This window comes from Phoxinus phoxinus (assembly GCF_949152265.1).
Source record: "Phoxinus phoxinus genome assembly, chromosome: 25".
Lineage (NCBI taxonomy): Eukaryota > Metazoa > Chordata > Actinopteri > Cypriniformes > Leuciscidae > Phoxinus > Phoxinus phoxinus.
In genome coordinates this window covers 13,395,362-13,411,913 of record NC_136900.1, presented here as the reverse complement: position 1 = coordinate 13,411,913, position 16,552 = coordinate 13,395,362, and the positions used below count along the sequence as shown (strand labels likewise).

Here is a 16,552-nt window from a genome sequence, read left to right as displayed (position 1 = left end):
ACGGGTTTATTCTTCAATTCACTGTCTTTGATTCAATTTGCTCGCGGCATTTACATCAGCAGGATTAAGATTGTTCTTCTTACAATTTGTTGCATTATATGTCATTATTTTGCGAGAATTAATTTTAGACCGTATCAAAATATAATGCCACATTTATATCACATCTTGCAGCTTAGTTTGTGCCTTTATCCTGAAGCTCATGTTTTGTTTGACTTCGTTTGCGGGACTCTGATCGCCCTGGGCACCAGTGGTGAATTTGGCACGCCGAATAGCTGGACAGACGTGGCCAGGAAAGGGCTGCAGTCCAGAAAGCATTCGTACACAAAGCCCTGGGCACAGAACTCGTTCTGGCTGCAAAATGGAAGAATGCCAGCAGCTCTCTGGGCTGTGGTTGACTGATGGGTGCTGGAAAAGTTGATGTTTTGAATAACGGTGTCCTTCACCTAGTTTGCGACTGGTTTTCTGAACGGACCTACTTGGCATAGTGTGCATATTTGTGAGTCCTCACTAAGAACTCTATTGTGTTGTGGCAGGAAACTGGAAGGAGTGGTGTTTAACTGCAGCTGCAGTATCCGCTGGATCCAGCTGTGGCAGCAGCGAGGCGAGGCCGGACTCCATAACCAGCAGCTGTTCTGCAACAACGGAGTCTCCAAGATCCCTCTACAGCTCATGAACATCTCTCAGTGTGGTATGGGACACTTTAGTCATGAAAAGAATAGTTTGGGTTCAATACAAGTTAAAAGGGATATTTCACCCCAAAATTACAATTCTCAGTTCTGTCATTATTTACTCACCTTCGTGTCATCCTAACCGGCATGACTTTTTTTCTTCTGTAGAACTCAAATGGTCAAATGTTGTTTTGGACCCCATTGACCATCATTGAATGGACAAAAACAAGCATTTGTCAAAATATCCTCTTTTATGTTCCACAGAAGATAGTCATACTGGTTTGAATCAAATTGTGAGTGAGTGAATTTGTGAATTGTCATTTTTGGGTAAAATCTTTTAAGTCCTTCAACAGCATTTATGGCAATGGCGATTACCAGAGCATTGTTGTTCTTCCTAATTTTCGAAGTGGAAAAAAAGGCCCCAAAATATAGCTTTAAATCTTAAACAATTCTAAATGTTTACGCATACTAAACTAGTCTAGTGTGGTAAAATTACTTCCTGATGTTGTTTGTGTAAAACTAAATATACCCTATCATTTAATGCCATTATCTTAAAAGCTGGTAAACTAAAATATTATTATTGTTTTTAAAATAACGGATGAGTCAAAATTATTTTCTGTGCCCACATTGATGACATAATGGAATTCTTGCCACAAATGCTGTCAATAGAATTCAGCTATTTCACTTATTTAGATTACCTTATACATATTTATATTATAAACAATAAATTACCCGCTGTTTATACCAATGACTGCTTGTCTATTTTCAACCAAGATTTGCCGGAAATCAGCGTAAGTCACAGTAACCTGACGGTGATAGAAGGTGACCGGGTCACAATCACCTGCAATGGGTCAGGGGTGCCTGTACCGGAAGTGGATTGGACTGTCGGTGATCTGCACTCAATTAACACACACCAAGTAAGGCGGACTTTTGCTGACTAGAAATAAACATGCATTTTCTTTTGTAGCTTACATGTATTTTAGTCATGGTAGATGGCATATTTAATTTAGTCGACAAAATCATTTGGAGGCCAGCTAAACCATGCAGCTTAAACCACTTTAAACTAGTAAACTGTGCTTAAGCTGTGGTTTTTTTCTCTGCTGGATGGGCAGTACAGCCTTAAAAGGACTTTACTACTTATCCCTTACAGCCTGGGTTTATTCGTTTCAAATAAAATATGGCGTCTACCACGACTCGGATCTATTAAATGATCCACTTGAGCCTTTCAGTGACTAGTTAGACCATAAACCATTTGTTGAATCTGTGCAAGCTTGGTTGTGTTTTCAGAAGCTATTGTGTCCTCCTCTCTTCCAGTCCAATCAATATCCACCGAATGTCCACTCCATCAACTTAACTCTGGTCAATGTCAGCCGAGACGATAACAGCTTCATGCTGACCTGCATTGCAGAGAATATAGTTGGGATGACTAATGCCTCAATACAGCTTTCAGTGCAGTGTAAGTGCCTCTTTTTTTGCTTCTGTACCTCTCGAATGCCTTTACATTCAGCCTCACTTCACCTAACGTGCCAATTCTACCTTTCTGCCTCACAGTAGCTCACTGAAGCTGGCTGTGTCTGCCTCTTTAGCTTGATACCGTCAATTGCTACTGTGCCTCAAGGCTATCAACTCTTAATTTGTATTGCCTTTTGTTTTAAAGGGTAGGCATTTAGGGAGGGTAGATCACCCAAAAAAACTTGCTTTCTTTTTTTTATTCTTTGAAGTAGTGAGTATTATTGATTGAAATAGCTCTGGGGAATGCAGAATCAATGCTAGAACAAGGTAAGGGTGAAGTGTGTCATTTTTTGTTATTAAAATACTTACTATTATTTCAGCTTAACATGTAGGCAACTCTGAGTAAGTCGTTGTGTCGGTTGATATTGCTGAAAAGTGTTACCACTGCGGCTCTAGTGATTTCAAAGCATTGCTGTTTTGATTTAGCATTCTGACCAGCACAGCATAGCAACTGGTTCAGCCTATGGGATGTGTTTGGGGCGGGGCTATCTGATTAACTGACCAATGACAGAGAGAGAGAGACCGTCATGAAAACCTGTTTGACAACAGATTGTTTTGACATACTTTCATGGCAATTTTTAACTCTTTTACATGTTGGTGAATTAGTGGATAATTTATATGAATTTGTACAATCTCATACGATCTGTGTTTTCTTCTTCTTCTAAAAAAAACCCATACAAATCACATCAAACAAATTCAAATGAAATCACCACCTTGTAAAATAGTTACGTTTTCTCATGAGATCAGGTTGGATTGTTGTATATTGTCTCTCTTTGTCAAATCAAATTTTATAAATCACAGTGAGGATATTTAAATTGGTTATGAAGTCATGAGAAAGTGGTTCACCAGAAACAATCCTACTCCTACAAAAACAAAAAAAACTCAGGTCCTACACAACCCTATGTGTTGTAGGAAAGTCATTTGTGTAGTTTATTGATCTATGAAAGCGAGAGCTGTTCTTCATCTGGACTTTTCACACGAAAAAAGTCTGTAAGTGAAATATTAGAGAGATTTATCAATGTTATCATGTTTCAGTGTGTAGTAGGCTACATGTGATTGCTTTGTGGCAGAGTTAGGTGGTGTATTTTCTGTCTTTGTTTGTTGGCAAGGATACGCCAGGGTCTTAGAAATCAGAAACTTGGAAACTTTCCAGTTTTTGTTCACTTAATATGTGTTTTTGCTTTATATTACTCTTGGAAAAAAATCAATGCATGCTGCATTTTTGGCATTAAGTTTATTTTTCCCATATAGGCGTACGGATGCAAAAAATAATGTCCCAAATGAAAAATAAAATGAAAGAAACAACAATCCTGAGGCAATAAGCAACATGAAAATTGGCAAAAAGAAACTATGCCTCTAATCAAACGTATAAATCCTACCCCTGAGAAACAATAACAAAAAGACAAAGAAAAAGCCAAGAACAAAGACATCATTTGCCTCAAACAAGTATCCATATATACATAGACGTGGCTCTACTCATCACATTTTGACATCCAGTAATACACATTTAGTTGATCTAATTAAATGAAACTAATGCATGAAAAAATAACTCCAGAACTGACTAACTGTGATGTAAAGACTAACTAGAAGTGTGCTTCCTTCAGTATATGCTAGCATACTAACTGAAGACCATTTTGAATGTGCTTGTATGTTGTGCATAGTTAAAACTATTTGAGTTAACGGCACAACTTGTCACAATCAGAAAAATAAAGTGATTTAAACATGTATTCCACCATTGCCATTAATAAAAAATAAAAAATAAAAAATAAAAATTCACAGTAAGCAACCACACTACAACATCACACCATCAAACAACAGCTGTTTTCGCCCACTTGGATTGAAGTAAGGCAATTATAGACTTCCTTATATGAACACAGCTACAATTACAAGGTAATGTGAGGTCGCCGTGTTGAATCTGTATTTACGTTTATACTGAACGGTGTTGGCCAACAACAATGTAAGATGATTCTTCCCACACTCAATATCTATTGACCGCATGAGATTTGCTTAGACCGGCAAATTCTGAGGAAATAAGAGGAAGTCTCTCTCTCTCTCTCTCTCTCTCTCTCTCTCTCTCTCTCTCTCTCTCTCTCTCTCTCTCTCTCTCTCTCTCTCTCTCTCTCTCTCTCTCTCTCTCTCTCGTTGATGAATAGAAAGTTAAACACAAGATTAACTTGAATTAGAAATCTTTTGTAACATTATAAATGTCTTCACCGTCATGTTTGATCACTTGAATGCATCTTTGCTTAATATCAGTATTAATTTCTTTAAAAAAAAAAGAAAAAAGATGCATACCGCAAACATTTGAACTACTGTATTATAATTATATTTTATATACTTATATTAATAACTTGAAATAACTGTCATAGAATAAATACATGAATAGAAACATTTTAGTGAATTAACTACTGTTTTGATCCCTGATGAATGTTTTAATATGGACGTTTGACATATTTACAGCATCATAATTGCTGACAGTTACCGTCTATCTAACACATGGTGGGTGGAGAAGATAATGGAAACGTTTATCGACTGTAGTTGTTTCCCATCTTTGGCTCGGAGCCTCCATTCCATGAAATGTCCGCTCGCACACATGCTTGATGGCCAGCCAGGCAGTTAACTTGGGATCTTCTGTCCACGAGGCAGGATAGCGGATCAAACAAACATCCATATACGGACCACCTGTGCCACAGCGGCCAAAGTCCCACTCATGCATAAATGTGGTTTATGATTATCCGTGCTCATTGATCTATGGATTTATGTTGGACGGTAGCACAATGTAGTTAATCCTTTCTGTATGAAAAGTCATTTGTTTCTCTCCTGCAGACCCTCCTGTCATCATTAAGTTTGAGGAGCCGCAGAAGTTGCACGACACATGCATGATGTTAACAGTTCGTGGGCACCCCCTGCCCACCCTGAGGTGGTACTATAAGGGCGAGGAGATCAAGGCAAACGATTACGTTCGTCCAGATGTGGTGGACTTTCAGGACAACCTGGAGGGATGCCTCACGTTCCAAAACCCAACACACCACAACAATGGCAATTACACGCTGGAGGCCAGCAACTTCCTGGGCGTGGCTGTCAAAACTGTGTACGCCCACTTCCTCCAACCACCTTTTGATGGTACGTGACTGACTTATACTCAATTAAATCGCACATTTTAAGTCTATGTCAGCCTGAAATCAATAGTTACATGTTTCTTTCCTACAATGAGTAATATACACATTTTCCATTTATTTAATTAATTAACTGTCAATAACTGTCATATAAAGATCTCTTTTTCTCATAAGAGTGGTAAAAAGTAAGCAAAAGGAAACAACATATAACGCTTAGTTGTACCAGAAAATCTTACTTTAAACGCTCATCTTTTGCTTGTGCAAAAGCAGTCAAATTCTCTGGTACCGGTGTGTCCTCTAAAGAGCACATGAGGAGGGTTTCTGTGATTTGAGCTGTTAGGTTGCAGACGCCGTGTTGAGAAACAGAACCGACTGGATGTCGTTTAAAGGCCCCGTCTGAATAACTTATTAACACCTGAGGTGAGAATCCACCAGGATTATAGATAAATATAGGTACAGACCCTCACTTGAAAAGTGCACATTTCTTGATATGATGCTATAGCAGGCATAAGAGTGTATTCTGGAAACCTAGGTCAAGTCTGTGATTAAATAGGTATGTATATGTAGAGTTAGGTTTAAAATTCTATCTATCTATCTATCTATCTATCTATCTATCTATCTATCTATCTATCTATCTATCTATCTATCTATCTATCTATCTATCTATCTATCTATCTATCTATCTATCTATCTATCTATCTATCTATCTATCTATCTATCTATCTATCTATCTGTCTGTCTGTCTGTCTGTCTGTCTGTCTTCATTCAAAGCTGGAAAATAACAGTTTTAAGATTGTATATAAAGTAAAATATGTGTGAAATATATTTACACTAGCGGTTAGTCTTTTAGAATATAATATGGGACAATAAAAAATAAAAAATAAATCATATATATATATATATATATATATATATATATACATATATATATATATATATATATTTTTTTTTTTGTATTTTTTTTATTATTATTTATATATATATATATATTTTTAATGCAGATTATATGATGACCTCATGCATGATTCCACGATGTAATATATATATATATATATATATATATATATATATATATATATATGATTTATTTTTTATTGTCCCATATTATATTCTAAAAGACTAATTTTGAACATTACCATAATTGCACATGAAATGCACTGAAGGGTGCATGCTGATCATTTTAAAATGTGTTTACATGAGTCCTTAGAGCTGATCTCGACATATTCATATCTGGTAATTATATATATGTGGGTTTTTTTCTCCTTTTCTCTGTAGACTACCCCGATTATGGTGAGTTTCTCCCTTTAATTGGATGCTGCATGAATTTTTGTAACTTATTCATTAGTCTTGTTTATCATAAAACAAAGAATGATTTAGAAAGAAGCAATTTAGTTTGTGCGCTGAACAAACAAATATCCTCCAAACAATTACCTTGGCCTTAATCTCAAATGGCTGGCCGCCATAGTTGGGCATGCTGTTATTAGACCTGTTTTGTATTTTTGGCTTAAAGTGGCCGATATCTGTCAGTATGTGGGAAAAAAATCAGATCTTTTTCCACAAGAAATGTTTTAAATGTGGATCAAGGACAGTGTCCAGAGGACTTCTTACACTGATACCACCCTACTTTACCATATTTAATAAAGTTGATGCATGGAAACTCTGCGTATGACAGATTGTTACTGTCAGAGCTCTGAATGAAGTTGGAATGAAGATGGCTGTAGTGTAGAGTATCAGGTTTTCCCCACGGGTCCTCTTTCGAGGTAAAAAACAATAAGAACAGCCTAAGGCTTTTGTTCAATACTACATGAATAATAGTGGCAGATTAATCTAGGAGCAGACTCCCTGTCGAAATGGCAATATCCTTCCAAAAAAAAAAAACAGGTCTAATAAAACAGTATTTGCCCCAAGACATGTTTAGTGAATAATGCCTAACAGTTCTCTTAAAGCCAGGGTTGTCTGTTCCTGTTCCTGGAGGGCCACCTTGCAGAGTCTAGCTGCAGCCCTAATTAAACATGCCTGAACCAGAAAATCAAGGTCTTCAGACATATTAAACGCAGCTAAACTCTGCGGGACATTGGTCATCCAGGTGCAGGATTTGACACCCCTGTCTCATGGTGTGTTCAAGTCCTCCTGGGAAGTTTGTATTTACGAGTTGGGAAGTTGTAATTTATAAAAGCTACTTAAATGTCCTGATTGATACACAAACAGTCCACAAGTCAAGAGTGGTAGTTTCAACCACAGAACTTTGCGATGTTGGGAAAACACCGGGAAGCACAGACTCGTTGAACTATTTCGATAACCATGGAACTTTCAAGCACAGTTGGCTAACGATGCTTTAGGGACACACACCCTTGTCTTGTTCTCTATGAACCCCCTCCTTCTGAAAAGCTCAATGTGCTCTGATAGGTTGGATGGACCAGTGTGTTTTGATTGGTCAACCGCTTCGAGCGTGTTTCAGAAATGTCACACCCCTTGCCAAAAACCACTACTAACGCAACTCAACCAGGCCTTGCATGGGAATTAATTCAATGAGGAATATTGTGAGGTGTACGTTCCCGGAAGAAAACTCAAGACTACATTTGAGGTGTTTCTGGGGGTTCAGAAACTGCTGACTGATATGGAGAATAACTCCATTTGGAGCGTTCAATTCGTAAATACAATCTTTCCGAAATGATTTGAATGCACAATTAAAATAGTAACTCAGAGTGAACATCCATCACCTTTTAAAGGCTGCATTGACAAAACCAATTAAGTCATGTTACCAATCAAGCTTGTTATATAATGTCTGGAAATTAATTTAAAAATTATATAAAATGGAGGGGAAATTAAAACATTGCTAATTTCATGGAAAGAAACAGTACATAGCTCCAAAATGTATTTCGGTAAATCTAATTTTGTCAATTATATAATGCATATACTGTTCAAAAATAAAGATAAAGAGCATTTTGACACTTTATCTGTTGTCAAATGTCAGTTGGGATGGTGAACAAATATATATTTTTCACCTACTGTATATACATTTTAACGTAAAATTAACATAATTGAACAAGACTTTTAACAAGTCTTTGTTGGGGTCACAGTTCTGTATGTCCATGTGGTCTCAGAAATGCTTTCTCTGAAAACTACTAAGCTGTTTGTTTCCTAGTGAGCCCTACTCCGACCACTATTCCAACCATGACACATCGGCCTGAAGAGGACACGTTTGGCGTGAGTGTTGTTTTCTCTCCTGAGATCGAAAGCACCTATATGAAGTATAATGAGGTTTCCCAAGAACACATGGTAAAGGTGTTGAAAACAAACCCCATTCCAAACCATTTTTCTTTTCGTTCATTTTCCTTCTCACATTGTACCTCCTATCTTCAGGTTCCCTTGTGGCTTGCGTGTTTTACAGCTTCTTTTAAAAAGTACTTTCGTTCGTCTCTGTGCTGTAATTGACTGAATAGAGATTATTTTCTCATCTGAAGATTTTAATAGGGACTTGGGCGACGGCACAAAGAATAAGCTTGGTCCTCGATTGTTTGGATTTCCTAATTATGGGGGAAAGCTTTTTGCTTCAAATAGCTTTATTCCAGCACTTTGACTGCTTTGATTTATTGTTTATTGTCTATATTTTGTGTTTATCTAAAGCATTTAGACAATATATTAAGTTGTACGCTTTGTATTTCCCAAAAGAAAGTGTATCTTGGCTGTAAGTTAACCGCTATCACTCTCCTAGAATACCTAACATGAATTATTATTATCATTTTTTTTTTCTTTTATACGCTTTGCCCTTCCCTTTTCATGGAATTTATCAAAGCTACTGCTGACATATGCAACTTATGACTCCAATTATATAAACCTCTCATGATTACAACATCAACATCAATATAAATCATATAAACAAGTCAAGACACGCTTCATAGGTTTGCTGTAAAATTGCTATTTTTCCCCCTGTGCGAGACACTCGAGATTAGACAGAAATATTTATTTGACACGTTTTAGGTTGCTAGTTATGCCATTCCTGGACTGTAGTTTTCTCATAAAAAGCTTTTAAAACATACTTATAGGTAAAGTTAAATTATATGGACACGTTTTGAGAATCAAGCATGCTAAAGACATGTTTTGAGAATGAAGCTAATGTCATAGCTAGCATGCTAATAGTACTATTTCTGCAGTGTGTAGAATGTAAACGGCATGCTAATTTGCCCTGTGCGTACATGTAGAATACCCAGATGACCTGCTATGTTTGCCCAAAATGTGCAACTGAGCATACTGTTTACCACAATGCATTGCGCTTGACTTGACCTTTCATTCCGGTGTGATTAATGAGCCGGAAACAACTTTATATATCTACAGTTTTAATATCTCTTACCAGACTCAATGCGTCTCATTCACTAATATTTGTGAGGATGTAGTATTTGTACGCACAGGAGAACTTCTCATGAAAAATTTCAACACATGGATTTGTTCTTAACCTCATTCTAATCTATATTTGGAGTATTCTAATAAATGAGCAACATTGTGCCCAAGGTTAGTAATTTGCATAAATCACGCACAACCTGTTTCCATATAAGGGTTTTCCTTTATAATTTCATCTTCACATGATTATAAGGCCACCCAGAATATGTGATTTTTGTACACGCGTTGTTTGTTGTTCCTACATTTTTTTCATACATTTAGAATAAAATTTAGAATGAAAGTTGTCAGGATTTGTCACAGATTTCACACACAAATGCGTGCGCACACACTTAGTAAATGATACCCATTATTTTGATCCGACTGCCACAGGTTAATAATTTTTTTTGTACAAACTTTGATTACAAAGTCAAAATGTACTGTGTGAATTTAACATGCAGCGTTATGAGACAACATGTGACAACAATGTAGCACGCTAATGTTAGTTTTATCCTTCCATATTGGGTAGTATTACACAATTTTGTTTTAATTAGTAGGCAGTAAACCGTTTATACTGTGCAGTATGTTAGTTTTATGTTCAAAAAATTCTCCTGTTTCACTTTAAACCTGCTAAAGCTAAGCTAAGCGCTAACCTGACTGTGCTGAAATCTTGCTCTCATTTCATATTTTGGTTCTTCAAATAAATTCAATGTTGTGTCTCCTGCTTCTCTAGGTGTCGATTGCAGTTGGCTTGGCTGGCTTTGCCTGCGTTCTCCTCGTCGTTATGTTTGTGCTAATCAACAAATATGGCAGACGTTCAAAGTTTGGCATGAAAGGTAAGCCAGTGCAAACTATTCAGCGGGAAACTTGGCATGTTGCTTTATTAGTGAATAAGTGTGACATCAACTGACTAATTTTTTTTGTACCAACAACTGTGGTTTGTAGGAAGAAGAAAAAATTATATGCTAATTATTATGGTTTCTATTTTAGCAGTTTGTTCTGACTCGAACTGTTGAGTTGAGCATCTCTGAATATTTTACATTTTAAGCGTGTTCAGCTAGGCAATACCAGGTTGGATTTTGCAAATGTTTATTTGTGGGAGTTCGGACGTGTATATACATCTTCAGTTGTTCATTAAACTAAGTCAAAATGGGTGTCGTGTTCACCGATTTCAAGAAATAATGAGCCTGATGGAGTTTCAGCCACGCTTTTAGTCCCTAAATAGGATTCATATGTCACTGTGCTGGATGGACCCTTGGGTTTGTCCGAGTTCCAAAGCCTATGCGTTGCTGGCGAGCAGTTAGAGGATGCCGTAGTTAGCCATTGCCTTGGTTACGTGCTGGGATGGCGGGATGCTAGGCTCAGTCATGCTTTCCTGATTCTCCAATGGGTTTGGCAGTGTTGTTGTTTTCCTCTCTCCTCTCAGAATCCTCTAAAGCGTGATCGGTTTGGCAAACCATGATGCATTTTGGCTGCTTTTTTAGCCAGAGTAGTGAGAAACAACCGTTTTGTATCCTAGCTCTGACATAAAAAAACTTAAATTTCACATTTCCCCCCTGGACACCTCAATCATTGTAAATATGAGTCATCCAGACGTCATATAATGGCTTCGCAATGAACATTGCATGTGACATGTAGGCTCGTGTGGAACCGTGCAACACCAATTACAATACAACCAACACAAATGCTCATGTATCAAAGGGATAATTAATGTGATGCTTTCAGTCCCTGGAGCCTCTTGCCATGTTATATTTTTCATTCAACATCAACTGGAATCTAATCATTGGCTCTGTCTGGTGGTAACGGTGTCAGAGTACCCATAAGTCCCTGCTACGGCGCAGACAGAGCTCTAAATGAATGTGAGCCGTGTTGGCTGACTCTTGCCTTGGCACAGTGCCACATTCATTGACTTTCTCCGTTGCACTTTGGTTCCCACGGGGACATTCTTTTTTTCCCCCTCCTCTCTTTCTACCGTGTTTTACAACCGCTACCCTTGTCTCTTCTCTCCACCAATCCCTTTATACCCTCCCACACTCTTCCGTCTGTTACCCCCCACTCTTGTTGACAGAAAGCGAGAACTCTCAATCCTTTTTTAACTAAGCTAATTAATTGGAGATTAAGCCGATAACTTAAACGGATGTGGAATTAAGCAAGAGAATGGAGGAGGGAGGAGAGCTCTGGATGGTGCTGGAAGAAGTCCGGCAGCCTGTTCCGGCTCGATTCGATTTGTTCCGGCTTTTTGGGTCTCCAGCAAATTACAGGAAGATGATTGTTGTGCTTTGGTTTGCTTGTATCCCGTTATTCAGACTCTAGAAAGAAAGTATGAAAGAAAGAACATCCATATACTCTAGTTAGTAAAAGGCCCTTAAAGAATTTAAAGGGTAAATTTATGAGCCATGGCTTATTATTGGGAACTTGTGAATATTAATTCGCATTTAGCACTTTTTGATATCCTTTAGTTGCTTAATTGTTGTGTAACAATCATGACAGTGAGTGCTATTGTGCTGATAGACATCATGCAATTTTATATGTATTTATATGTATTTTTGTATCATATGAAAACATGTTTTATATATATATATATATATATATATATATATATATATATATATATATATATATATATATATTATGGGTGTGACGGAAGGCCTACACATATTCGAACCAAGAATTTTTGGTATGTGCAGAATTTAAGATTTTTTTTATATAAATATTTATTTTTATTTATTTATTTTTGTTGTTGTTGTTGTGAATAAATGCGTTTCACTTTTTGAAATTGGGGCAGTTTTACCACAGTTCCCGCATTCCGCTAAATGCTGCTATAGTATCAGACTTCATTTCTTGGCCTTGTTTCTACTTTGGCCCTCAAGTCTGACCTCAAAGCCGTAAGCGCCTGGGCATAAAAAGTGGCCTTCTGTCACCCTATTCAGCGATTTTATTATTCCTTTATTCAAAATCAAACAGTAGTCCTTTCTGTCCGACTGTCTCGGCTGAGAGCTGTGGAAAAAGCTGTTTGTGCTCTGGTATTGAGACTTTACATTACTCTTTTGGTTCTCATCCAGTGCGATGAATGAGAGTTGTTCATATGAACTGAGGCGTAAATAATCTTAATCTACTCCTGTGGTGAGAGAAAGATTTGGTCCAGGGGACGCACAAAAGTCCTTTAAAAAACATTAGTATTTCTCTGAAGTACTTGTAGATCAAGCTGTTCAGGCAGATAGCACTTTTTGTCTCCATTTTGGATGTTTTTGGAGGTACATCACTTTCTATGTCTCCTCAAATGCTTCCTGGTGGAGACCGAAAGAGAGATATCTAAAGAGATCTTGGTCCAGCCTTTGTTCTTCTGCAAGTGCTACCTGGCTCCACCGGCTCTCTATAGCAGGACCGCAGGGTGTTTAAAGCACCCCGTCTCCTGATTCTTATTCCAGCCTGCATCTTACGTCTGAGTTAAACTTTCTCTGAGGGCTCGCAGTGAGATCCCATTATTACCATCTTAAATCTGACAGCAGGGCTCTCACACAAATGGAAAAAGCTTTTTTTCCTCTCTTTAAAGTCCTTACATCTGAGAGAGAATATGTGTGTAAAATATGTGTGTGTATGAGAGATCTGTAGCTCCAGTGCCTGCATTCATCCTTCTGGTTCAATAAAATAGACAGCCGTAGTAGTTCTCCACTCCCAGATTTCATTTCTGCGGATACGGAGCTCGACTGCTTTGCTTCAGGTTACTCCTGGCAGTCTATTTAATCGACTCGAAGCATATTGCTCATTAAAGAATAAGTGATCTGAAAGCATCAATAGCACATCACACTTCCTGTGATTTACTTGTATCTGATTGTTTTTGTCACTTTTTTTTAACTCTTTGGTGATGTTTTTTTTCCCTCGAAGACTTCCATGGTGTGCCAGTCTATTAAAAGTGTGTTTGAAACGGATGGCGTTCCACTTCACAGTAAAGAATGATTTACTTAACCCCAAAAGACCTCTTTTACGAGTCTAAGGCATGAATTCATGAGCCATGGATTATTATCTCTTGTAATAAATGATTTGGAAGTTCATCCCTGAGATGCTTAATTGTTGTGCAGCAATAATGGCAATGAGAGCTATTATTCTATGCTGATAGACAGACGGACGGATGGACGGACGGATAGACAGACAGACAGACAGATAGATAGATAGATAGATAGATAGATAGATAGATAGATAGATAGATAGATAGATAGATAGATAGATAGATAGATAGATAGATAGATAGATAGATAGATAGATAGATAGATAGATAGATAGATAGATAGATAGATAGATCGATCGACAAAGCAAGCAAGCCACCTTCATCTCAAGCTTTAGTTGTTACAGAGATTATCTCATAGAAATCCATAGGTTGTTTCCTAGTTTCCTTTCCCTCATCTATACTGCTCCAGTGCATCTAATGAGAGATGGTGTGCTAGCAGGACCCTGATTAAACTCCAGCAAGACTAGTGTGACACCAGTTGGATATTGTTCATTCTGTATTTTTACATCTAACGCGCAGCACACTTGATTTATTTCTGTGTTGAGGTTTCGGGTTATAATTACCGATCTTTTTGAACAGCATAATGAAGAGGAGATGAGGAAAGAGGACCCATGTGCGACCTCATTTGTTCTCATTGACAAGGGTGGTAATCGGTGATCGATTATAGATTGCCAACCTGCAGTGGATACAGCCACCACACACACACACACACACACACACACACACACACACACACACACACACACACACACACACACACACACACACACACACACACACACACACACACACACACACACACACACACACACACACACACACACACACACACAAACACAAACAAACACACATACACACACAAGTTTGTTTTGCTATACTTGCGAGGTCATTCCATAGGTGTAATGGTTTTTGTACTGTACAAACTGTATATTCTATCCCATTACACTGCCCCTATCACTAAACCTACCCATCACAGGAAACATTCTGCATTCCGCAACCACACACACACACACACACACACACACACACACACACTCTTCAGCTTTCCTCAGTTCTGGCCTCGCTGCTTCACAGAAGTGATTTGATTCTGACCTCAGCAGGTGTAGTCTGCTGAGTTTGCTTTACTGTGAAATCTCCCATATAAAGCATTTTTTTTTATGTTTCCGCCTTTGTAGCTGGAAATGACCCATTTTATTGTCGCACCGTCAAACAAATGTCTTTCTCTAGGTTCTCTCTTTAGCTTCTGTCTTCCTACTTTCTGTGTCTTTCTTCCTACTTTATCTTTCCCCTTCCATTTTTTCTATCTCTTCCTTCCTTCCTTCCTTCCTTCCTTCCTTCCTTCCTTCCTTCCTTCCTTCCTTCCTTCCTTCCTTCCTTCCTTCCTTCCTTCCTTCCTTCCTTCCTTCCTTCCTTCCTTCCTTCCTTCCTTCCTTCCTTTTCTTCCTCTTACTTTTTTTTATTTTTTCCTTCCTTCCTACTTGAACTTACTTTCTGTCTCCCTATGTTTTTTGTCTTCTTCTTTCTTTCCTTTTTTTCTTTCTTTCATCCTTCCCTTCCTTTGTTCATTTCTTTTCTTTCTTTTTTGCTAACGTGCGTCCTTTTTTGTTTCTTTTTTCTTTGTCTTCCTTCCTTCCATACACTCTTCCTACTTTTTTTTCTTCATTCTCTTCCATTTTTCCTCCAACCTCCTTCCTTACTACTTCTTCATTTTTTTCCTTCCACCCCTCTAGTTACTTACTTTTTATCAGCTTTTGCCTTTTTTCCCTTTCCCCTTTCCCTTCCCCCTTTTTTTGTTTTCCTTCCTTCCTTTCACTATAAACCTACTTGCATTTTGCGCTAGCACATGAAAACTACTTGATTTATGGTTGCACAGCGGAGACTACAAAGACTACAGGTCTCATCCATTTGTTTGTGATTCTTGGTGGGCTTGGAACCACATTCATATTTTACTTGTGTCCATTTCTATCTGATGTAAAGAAACTGGCTGTGCTATTTCAGAGTTCAGCACCTTCCCTTTAGGGAATGCAGAGATTCATCTGGTGATATAACATCGGAAGAAGCAGAGAGGAAAAGGAGGCTTTTAAAACAAAAAGAACAGGACAAGAGAACAAATGATTCTATTAAGTATCCGCTGCTTGTCGTCCTTCAACGATAGATTCCCTGCCAAAAGGGCGAATGGAATAAAATTCTTTTTTTTTACCTCTTAGCAGTGGCCTTGTATCTAAATACAATCTCATTCTTTGCCCAGGAAGCTTTAGGTGATGCTTAACTTTGAACCAGGACCACATAACAATATTAGCATTATGAAATTATAAAGCAAAGTCAATGTTTTCAATGTTTTTTCAGAGCACTGAGTGCGATTTGCTTGGCTTTTCTTTAGACTAAAGGTTATACAATTATGTACTATATATACATACACACACTTTGTGTCAGCGTGTGGTCGCGGCAGTGATAAAAAGGGCAGGATCTAAACGCAACAATTCTTTTATGGGACTCAAATTCAAAATACTCAGAATACTAGAAAAACTTGAACAGAATAACTCAACAATATCTGACCAGAACAGACAATACACAGAAAGAAACGCAGGGCTTAAATAACCAGGCAAACTAATCAATTAAATTGAACAACTACACACATTCAATGAAAAACAATGGAAACAAACTGGAAACTGAACTAAACATGTGTAAAACCCACCCAAAACAGAAAGCGATGATCCCTTACACTTAGCAATATTTCTCTCTACAACATGGTCACTAAAGACATTCTGAAGTTTTTACTCTATATAGTTAGTCATTAAAACTATTAGTAATTACATTGGCATAGGTTTGTCACAGGTTTAGTTGACTCCATTGGACTATTGGGGCTATTGCCTACA

General features: G+C 37.8%; 1 protein-coding gene across 3 annotated transcripts in view; it reads left to right on the top strand.

Moving 5' to 3' along the window:
* ntrk3a (neurotrophic tyrosine kinase, receptor, type 3a) overlaps positions 1 to 16,552 on the top strand; it is a 189,968-nt gene that overhangs the window by 93,919 nt on the left and 79,497 nt on the right. For all 3 annotated transcript variants that reach the window (XM_079603551.1, XM_079603552.1, XM_079603553.1), the window contains exons 5-11: positions 534 to 688; positions 1,443 to 1,585; positions 1,983 to 2,124; positions 5,007 to 5,303; positions 6,572 to 6,586; positions 8,442 to 8,503; positions 10,404 to 10,506. In XM_079603551.1, coding sequence (XP_079459677.1) covers positions 534 to 688; positions 1,443 to 1,585; positions 1,983 to 2,124; positions 5,007 to 5,303; positions 6,572 to 6,586; positions 8,442 to 8,503; positions 10,404 to 10,506 — 917 coding nt within the window. The remainder of the gene's footprint in view (positions 1 to 533; positions 689 to 1,442; positions 1,586 to 1,982; positions 2,125 to 5,006; positions 5,304 to 6,571; positions 6,587 to 8,441; positions 8,504 to 10,403; positions 10,507 to 16,552) is intronic.